Below are 9698 nucleotides of genomic sequence, written 5' to 3'. Positions count from 1 at the left end.
CTTATACCCACTATTAATGAAAGGTTTGTCTTGTGCTCAGATATTTCTGATTTTATTTCTGACATTTTCTAATAGATGCAGACGTCATAAATGCTGCTGACCCAGCAGTATCTGCTTGTATTGTCCTTAGTTTTGTTACACACACAAAATACAGGTTTAGAACAACATAAGGTATATGTTATGTACAAATGAAAAAAGTTCAATATAAAACATTTTCTGAATTTATTTAAAACTCTTATTTCTGTGATTTGTTTTCTTAAGGCTTGGGAAACTGATCAATGAAAATATGATTGTGGGCAAACTTTTTCGCTTCCACTTTGGCAGGTTCTGTGGTGAAACGAATGGACTCACATATGCTCGTCATGATGGGTTTATTAAAGTACATTTCAGTATCACTGAAATCAGATCCCTAATCTTTCCTGGTTTTCCCACAACCATGTGTGATAGTCATTAAGCTTATGATCATGTGGAGTAACCTACAACACAAAAAAACACAAAAGCTACAACAATTGCACTGCAACATATTAACTCTTAAATGGAGAACAGGCTGTTATGACTTTACCTCTTTCCACTCCTCCACACAGAAGATACGGTAAGAGTCGTTGCCGTATTTTCCAATGCCGTGTAGCTCAATAGGATACCGCCATGCTTTATTTAGATATTCATCTTGCGTATAAGAAGAAAATACAGACAGAAACATCTATTAAACACTATATCAAGGGCAACTTTGCATAAACAAACTTTTATTGCAGTAGTAGTGGGAACCCTATGAACCTGTTATTCTGCATTGATTACAATTGAATATGGTCTGAGATAAGTGACAATAATAAACACAATTTCTCTATAAAACAAACACTTATACTTTACTGTAAATAATTACTCAAAATACAGCTGTAAAGGCAGGAAAAAACAAGCAAAGCTCTGTTAATAACTTTAATTCAAACACCTGAATCCAATTAGCTTTTGCTGATGCCACCATGCCGCTTAAATAAAGGCACACATTTGGAATTTGGACAATGTTCACACTGTCAGTTTAAATCAGATTTGTATCGGCGATCTCACAAGCTGACGATAGGACGATCTCAAAATGGGGCATATCACCCAACACTATACTTGAGTTCATGCGTCTTTGTGCAGACTGATCGGCCTGTGACATCAAATGATGTCATATGACACTCTGCTGGTGCAGTGTAACATGAATTCAAACACTAAAAGTGTGTTTTACAATACAATAATGTGTAGCCATGGTTCTGGACAACTGTCTCCAATGAAGCAGCGGCAAAAACATAGGCTGGCACGCATGGTTTCATTCCTTGCTGCCAGCTTAATTCGCACATTAACAATAACACAACAACCTTGCTTCTAACGTAACAATGTCTGACATGCTTACGTATTACGTGGTGTGAGAAATTAAAATATGTTAAAAGCTATGCCAGATCCGATCAGAGTCTTCCGAACTAAGACGGATTTTACAGAAATGCCACTTGATCAGATTTCAATCAAATTTGTACAAAAATCAGATCTGGACTGACAGTGTGAACAGGGTATAGGTATCCCTTTGCTCTTCTTTCTTTAAAAGGGGAAAGCCCTCAAGTAAGCTCCTTGAAGAGTGGCAGGCCTTACTGTTTCACGGATCGCAAAGGGAGTCACTTCTTCAAGGTGATCATGGCATGTACCCTTTACTAACACACTTCTGGACGCACCCTACACTTTCCTGTTTTTAGTTGACAGGCTTGGCACTGTGTGCTGTCTTTGCTATGTGGTTATTTGAGCTACTGCTAGTTTATTGATAGCTTATATCTTAGCTTAAATCTGACCATTTTCACCTAGAAACCTAATTGGATATTATTAATTTTTCCTGACCATTCTTAATATTTGTGTTAAAACCAAATGAACAGGGGTGGCCACCAAGTAAATATTTCAGGTTTCAAGCAGGTGTGAAACAATTTACAAGTATTCATCATTATAAACAAACAATGTACCGGAAAATCGGATGAGTGTTTTTGCTCTGAGTTTACTGAGACCCAGAGGCTGCATCAAGTCAGACAGCTCCCTCCAGTCAGCTGCTCGAGTCACCTCTGCGCTTGGGTACCGTTCAAAAAACTGCCACAGTGTAGGAATTGCCATCTTCCCTGTACATATCCAATTAAAACAAAGACAGTATACTCAATTATGGACATTGACAATGAAGTTAATTGTTGGAAAGAGCAGATTAAGATATGCTATTGTTACCGCTGGTCTTGTTGAGGAATATTGTGGCCACTAAAAGCTTCCATGGGTCATGAAACAGGATCTCCTGAACAAGGTTGTACGGTGAGTGTGGTGGGGTCCACTTCCTGAAGGCTTTACGCTTTGGCGGACTTAGATCTGAGAAAGGTTTTAAATATTTTTAAGGATTGTGAAACACTAAACATGTTTTTTGATATTGACAAATATGCATGTACTGCACTATGGAAAATTGTACTCAATATCCTTAAATTTTGTTCTTACCAAAATAATACAAAATAAGGTCATCACTAAATATGTCATTTATTAAATGTTATAAACGTAAAGGTTTATAATTTTATTTTTGAGGTGTTGATTTAATGTTTATAAAAACTTCATATTTAATTACTGTACATTAATACAGCAGGTCTTTTGGTCAGCTGACCAATTCTGTTATGTTTGGAGAACCACAAATTCATGCACAGAGCAATGTTGTGGTCACACGGGACTTGAGAATGCAAAAATTCTATGCAGACCTCTTCTTATATGGGGAGCAACTAGATACACTGGGGCAAAAAAGTATTTAGTCAGCCACCAATTGTGCAAGTTCTCCCACTTAAAAAGATGAGAGGGGCCTGTAATTTTCATCATAGATACACGTCAACTAGGAGAGACAAAATGAGAAAAAAATCCAGAAAATCACATTATCTAATTTTTTAAGAATTTATTTGCAATTTATTGTGGAAAATAAGTATTTGGTCAATAACAAAAAAGCAAGATTTCTGGCTTTCACAGACCTGTAACTTCTTCTTTAAGAGGATCCTCTGTCCTCCACTTGTTACCTGTATTAATGACACCTGTTTGAACTTGTTAGCAGTATAAAAGACACCTGTCCACAACCTCAAACAGTCAGACTCCAAACTCAACTATGGCCAAGACCAAAGAGCTGTCAAAGGACACCAGAAACAAAATTGTAGACCTGCACCAGGCTGGGAAGACTAAATCTGCAATAGGTAAGAAATCAACTGTGAGAGCAATAATTAGAAAATGTAAGACATACAAGAACACTGATAATCTCCCCTTGATCTGGGGCTCCACGCAAGATCTCATCCCATGGGGTAAAAATGATCACCAGAATGGTGAGCAAAAATCCCAGAACCACATGGGAGGACCTAGTGTATGACCTGCAGAGAGCTGGGACCAAAGTAACAAAGGCTACCATCAGTGACACACTACGCAGCCAGGGATTCAAATCCTACAGTGCCAGACGTGTCCGCCTGCTTTAGCCAGTACATGTCTGGACCCGTCTGAAGTTTGCTAGAGAGCATTTGGATGATCCAGAAGAATATTGGGAGAATGTCATATAGTCAGATGAAACCAAAACTTCTTGTGTTTGGAGGAGAAAGAATGCTGAGTTGCATCTAAAGAACACCATACCTACTGTGAAGCATTGGTGTGGAAACATCATGCTTTGAGGCTGTTTTTCTGACGACTGATCTGCGTCTCCAGATCTAAACCCCATAGAAAATCTTTGGAGGGAGTTAAAAATCCGTGTTGACCAGCGACAGCCCTAAAACATCACTGCTCTAGAGAGATCTGCATGGAGGAATGGGCCAAACTACCAGCAACCGTGTGTGTAAACCTTGTGGAGACTTACAGAAAACGTTTGATCTCTGTCATTGCCAACAAAGGGTATATAACAAAGTATTGACATTAACTTTTGTTATTGACCAAATACTTATTTTTCACCATAATTTACAAATAAATTCTTAAAAAATCAGACAATGTGATTTTCTGAGTTTTTTTTTCTCATTTTGTCTCTCCTAGTTGACGTGTACCTTTGAAAATTACAGGCCTCCCTCATTTTTTTTTAAGTGGGAGAACTTGCACAATTGGTGGCTGACAAAATACTTTTTTGCCCCACTGTATATACCATGGTAAAGTGTTGTTGTTGCTTTTATTATAACTGTACAAAAAAAAAACTAAGAACAACACACATGGACACAAGTGTCTGCCACATGCATAAATGTCATTTAAATGTAAATAAGTAGAAACTTATGAGTTGTGAAAAATACAGCATTGAACTCTATATGGTTTGTTGCAAGAATGCAGAAGGCATTAAGGTTTGTCGTTGTTGTTGTACTAAAGAGCTGCTTCAAAAATAAATTGTATTTACGGGTTATTAAATTCCACCATCTTTGGAAGTCAATGTAATTTTGCACATGCATTTGATAAACATAAAGGGGCGGTTTCCCAGACAGGGATTAGACTAGTCCTAGACTAAAATAAATGTAAGAACTGTTCAAACTGAAAAACAATTTGCACTGACATATCATTAAATACATTAGTGCCCTTTCTCTTTTAGTAAGGCATGTTGGTTAAAACTAGTTATATTTGAAGAGTTTGTTTCCAAAACGCAATCAGAACTGTATCGGGTCAGTATTTATTCTTAATTTTACACATAATCTAATATCCCGCGTGTTATTCTGTCATCTTTTCTCCCTTTTGTCCCAAAATGCAATAAACGCCACCCCTCCTTTTCTGCAGGATGCAATAAATCCGCGCCATTCCACACACTGTAAACAACAATGGCGGCATGTTGAATACACAAAATCCTAGTTTTCCTCATCTTGTACTTCGGGAACAACAAACAAACAAAAACAAAATAATACTTTGATGGCATTGATAACATGAAATGACAGAATCAAGACAGAAATGCCGGTTTCTTTGTTCTCCCGACAGCATCAAGCTTCTGTTAACAAATTGACCCAAGGGGGTCTTATGAAAAACTTTACATTATTTTACGCAAAGCCAATGAAAATCGTGCAGGACCTAAACATTTTATAGCTGATCGCTGTGAAAAACGTTCTGCGACGATGTCCCAAGTAACAGTAGCAATGACAGTGTTCTTAATATGACAAAGTGTTTTGATTAATTCCATTAGTTTTTTTATCAGTGTATACCACTAGTCAACTAAATGAATATAACATGGTAAAGATAAATGCACATTTATATATTGATTCAGTAGATTTATAGCATTTTGAAAAAAAATACTTTTTATAATAAAGTTTTTATAATAAATCTTTGAAAATCAAATTATGGATTTGATTTTTTTTATGTTTTTATAACCTAAAGATGCTATGTGAAAGTTTGTAATTAAAAAATAATGATTTTCATCTTGTCACTTTCTTGGAATAGAAAACACATTTTTACAGAAATTAGTCAAAATGAATTTATTGCGTTTTGGAACAAAACTCTTCATTTCCTTATTAAACCAAAGCCTAGTCCTGGCTTACAGTAAGCTAATCCATGTCCGTGAAACCACCCCAAAATGTTTAACATAACTTAGCTGTTATTTGAGGGTGGCTAAATTGGTCAGTGCACAAAAGGCTATATTACACAATGAAAGAAAAATGAAATCAAAACAATACAATACTGTAAAGAAATTTATCAAGATAAGGATAAATCATATAAATGGATCACTCCAACCTAAAAGTATTAGTTTAAAAATGCATGTACCTCATTTATAAAAAAATCTTTGTGGTTACCTACCATCATTCCTTCCACTGAAGTATGGACTAGTTTTCCGTTTCTCCACCAATACATTTAACCCTAAAAATACATTGATAAGAAAGTATTTGTAAAAAAAAGCTTTACGAAACATTTGTAGTAAGCCACATGCCGTAATTTGCTTGAGAAGTAGAGTGCCCTTCACTAATATTGGCACCCTCTGTAAATGTTTTTATTGTTAAAACTTCTTATCATTTGCTCAAAATATTAAAATAAAAACTTTGCTCTTATTGAAAACAAACAATTGCAAACAACACAGTCTTATTTAAAAAAAAAATTCTTTGTAAAATATATGGTTGCCACAATTAATGGATCTGGGCCTGGTTCCCTGAAAGATATATCTTACCAAAGTTGTTTATGTTGATGGTGCATTACGGCGTTAAGAAAGACAACACGTTCTATGCAGATGAAACATTCCTCAAATTATTCCATATATAACATTTATTTTAACATAGTTTGTATGCACATTTTCATTAAAAATACTTAATCATCAACAAGATTGTATGTCATTCTGTCATCCTTAATGAGTCAACAACTGATTCTCTATTGCCATTGGAAACCTACAGTATGCACAAAATCTTGCTCTCTATATGATATACCTTATTTATCCAATTAAGCAGGGTCAATCTAAGTGCAAATTCAGATATAAAGGCTCTCTTGAAGAGGCTGCATAAAGACATTAGTTTGAAATGTGCTTGGCGCAGAAGGGCGTTGCTGACAGTGTGGACGCACCCCCACACTGAGGTCTTGCTTAGGCCTTAGCCCTCTCCCATGACCTAGATGAAGCTCCCTGTAGCAAATAACCCAACTTCAGGGCTTAGAAAAGGCTAAGAAAGAGCTAACGAATGGTCCAGACCAACCTTATGAAAGTGTGACTTACAGAAGATATACTTAGCAACGTGTCGGGAATCGTCCCATAACGTTAAGAGAGAGGTTAAGGAATAGGTTAAGAACTACTTAGCGATAAGAACGTTTTGGGGAACCAGGCCCTGGGCATTTCCATACATGGCATTATGGACTCAAATTTCAACAAATAGGACAATGACGGGAAAATTCTCAAAATAAACACAAATATGGTTTACTGACCAAAAAAATCACAGTCTTGTCCTGGCAATCCCAGTCCCCTGACTTGAATATCATAGAATGTGGGGTGAACTAAAGAGGAGAGTCCACCAGAGTGGATGTCGAAATTTGAAGGATCTGGACTGAAGATGCTGTATGGAGGAATGGTCTCAGATCCTTTGTCATATATTCTCCAACCTCATCAGGCAATGTGGAAGAAGACTCAAAGCTATCATCTTGGCAAAGGAAGGCAGCACAAAGAATTGCCTAAAACTTTTATCAAACTGTTGTTGATAAAACTGTGTTGTGTTTGCAATAGTGTTTTTCCAATGAGAGTAGGTTTTTTTTTTTCATTTTGAGCAAAAGATCAAAAGCAAATGAAACAAATAATGGATGTAGTTATGTGATTACAAAATATAATTAAATAAGTTCAATATAGAATATATTAAAAGACACTCACTGTTTTCTGTGTTTCTAAAAGATGTCTCAGATTCCATGTATCCTGAAGTCATCTCTTTATCTCCTTCAAATGTCTCGTCACTTTCCTCTGTATTCTCTAAAGGACACTGTTCTTGACTCTTCGAAACAGATGGCAGGCTTGCTTCAAAAGTCACTGTATGTTTATCTTGGGTTTGATCTGAATTATTTACTTTCAGGCCATTTTTTTCTCCAACCACTTCCTGACCATCCATTTCTTCTCCATGTCCTGTCATGCTAATACTAAGAGAAGAATCTACTAAAATGCTGGACTTTATTTCCTGTTTTCTTTCCTTTTTCTGTTTGCCGTTTTGTTTAGCTTGAGTCACTCTCCTTTGGTCACTGGATGCTGTGAAGTCAAAGTCACTAAGCTGCAGGTTGATGTCTTTTTCTGAGAGCAGATAATTGTGGAGTTGAGTCTTGGATCTGAAGCTCCTGCCCTCAGGACTACAATATCAAACATACTGTGAATAATAGTACAGCACAAAAACTATCACACATTCGATTTAGAATCCAAACTGACGTGTTTATTTACACAAATGAATATATTAAAAGCTATGCAGAGTTACCAGACATAGACACTGAAATGGTCCATCATCCATCCCTCATCTAACCAGACGTCTATTATGGTTTTATACATATAGATTTTATATTAATAGTATGTGATATTGGCAAATAAACAGGGTTTCTGTTACAGTATGTATAAGAATGAGATGCCAACTTGTACTTGTGTAAACAAATCTCATTATCAGCCTGGTAATAACTGTGAGTGGTGCACTCACGCAATGCAAGCTGCTACAATGTTTAGCCATGTTAAAGGAATAGTCTACCCTTTTGCTATATTAAACTATGTTATTACCTCAACTTAGACCAATTAATACATATCTATCTTTTTTCAATGCGTGCACTTGTACAGCGCGTCGTGAATGTGTTAGCCTTTAGCCTAGACCCATTAATTCCTATGGTACCAAACAGGGAAGCCACCAAACATTTCAGTGTTTTCCCTATTTAAAGACTGTTACATGAGGAGTTATACCAGTAAGTATGGTGCCACAAAAAAAAACTTTTTTTGGTACCATAGGAATGAATGGGGCTAGGCTAAAGGCTAACACATTCACAACGCACTGTACAGTGCACGCATTGAAAAAAGATAGATATGTATTAATTCGTCTAAGTTGAGGTAATAACATAGTTTAATATGGCAAAAGAGTAGACTATTCCTTTAAAGGTTGCTATATTCTAACTTCTGATTGCACCACTTAATATCAATGAATTCATCTGAAGCGGTAAGTCAATAACTGAACAGTAAGTCAATAACTGAGTGCTTTTAAACAACCAGTTGCATGTGAAATTACGTCATACACGCAGTTGTATTTCACTGATGACCAACCTGATGATGTAGACATCGACTTTTCCGGCTGTCCTGCCTCTCTGTCTCTCTTTCATCTCTCTCCTCCAGCCTGCAGGCACACCACCTGCAGTAGCTGATGCAGCCGTCTGCTCCTCGCTGCTTATGCGCAGCTCTGCGTCCGCGCCTTTACCCACTGACATTTTCCGTCACGGGTTGTTGGTGCACATCGAATAACAGAAAATACTTCAGTTGTTATGACGTTATAATGTGACGTTCAACTGTTTCGTACTTGTTCAAAATAGGCGATTTTTCTGTGCTCCATGGTACTTTCAACAGTAGATGTACTGTTAGGTGAACAAAACTCTGCTTTCTTTCAGCAAACCACGATTTCAACTTTACGACTTTTACATGATCAAGAACGGTTTACACTGTATTCAAGAATCGATTAAAGAATAACATTAATACCTTTACCGTTATTGTGTGTTCGTTCGGACCATACGGAAGCCTCATATTGTTATGAGTAACTTTGACACGCATTTGCTTTCTATCGACACCTAGCGCTTCGGAGCCACGCAATGAGGCTTTAAGTTTAATAATGTAATTATCTTCTGCATAATAACAAAGGCGCATTTAAAATACTGTCTTAAGTTAAGAATACGCCTTTACTCTAATTTCTCTTGAAAGATTTCCAGTACTAAGCCTAATATATTTACAGGACATGATTTAGGGCGGATTTCGGGTAGCTCTCGCGATACTTGATGTCACACGCCGCTTGTGCTGCGCAGCGTTGCATGAAATCGAACTGACGTCTGTGGGTACAAATCAGGAACGTTGCCATGTGATGTCACGTACTTCGGGGAAAGCCCCGCTGGAGGGCGAGAGAGCGCTATCAGCCGTTGTATGCAGGTGAACAAGCGAGTAATTTCTTTTGTTTAGACTAAATACTAAATAGTTGTTGTGAAATGCACTTACCGAAGAGACAAGCCCAGAAAGTAGCAATTTGAGAATTTTGTGCCATGTTATTGCTGGCGTA

General features: G+C 37.0%; 1 protein-coding gene across 4 annotated transcripts; it reads right to left on the bottom strand.

Annotated features, from left to right (window-relative positions):
• Positions 1–354: 354 nt before the first annotated feature.
• On the bottom strand, positions 355–9357 carry mbd4 (methyl-CpG binding domain protein 4). 4 transcript variants are annotated; one of them, XM_065271386.2, is made up of 8 exons: positions 9131–9356; positions 8705–8858; positions 7298–7761; positions 5758–5817; positions 2233–2367; positions 1983–2132; positions 563–666; positions 355–476 (listed from the first exon to the last, which is right to left on the bottom strand). In XM_065271386.2, exons 2-8 carry the CDS (start codon positions 8758–8760, stop codon positions 402–404), a joined length of 1044 nt encoding a protein of 347 aa, XP_065127458.1. In that variant the 5' UTR covers positions 8761–8858; positions 9131–9356; the 3' UTR covers positions 355–401. The 4 variants fall into 4 exon arrangements, with proteins under 4 accessions (XP_065127458.1, XP_065127459.1, XP_065127457.1 ...); XM_065271387.2 differs by having other exon boundaries at positions 9137–9356; XM_065271385.2 differs by having other exon boundaries at positions 8705–9357.
• Positions 9358–9698: the final 341 nt, after the last annotated feature.

Source organism: Paramisgurnus dabryanus, chromosome 11 (genome assembly GCF_030506205.2).
Source record: "Paramisgurnus dabryanus chromosome 11, PD_genome_1.1, whole genome shotgun sequence".
NCBI lineage: Eukaryota > Metazoa > Chordata > Actinopteri > Cypriniformes > Cobitidae > Paramisgurnus > Paramisgurnus dabryanus.
This window is presented reverse-complemented; position numbering and strand designations above follow the sequence as displayed.

Coding starts and splice junctions, on each gene's coding strand:
- mbd4 (XM_065271385.2), bottom strand. CDS start 8,865: ATGTCAGTGGGTAAAGGCGCGGACGCAGAGCTGCGCATAAGCAGCGAG. Junction 2,368..5,757: donor CTTCAGTGGAAGGAATGATG/GTAGGTAACCAC, acceptor AACCTTTCTCAG/ATCTAAGTCCGCCAAAGCGT. Junction 2,133..2,232: donor ATTCCTCAACAAGACCAGCG/GTAACAATAGCA, acceptor GGATATGTACAG/GGAAGATGGCAATTCCTACA.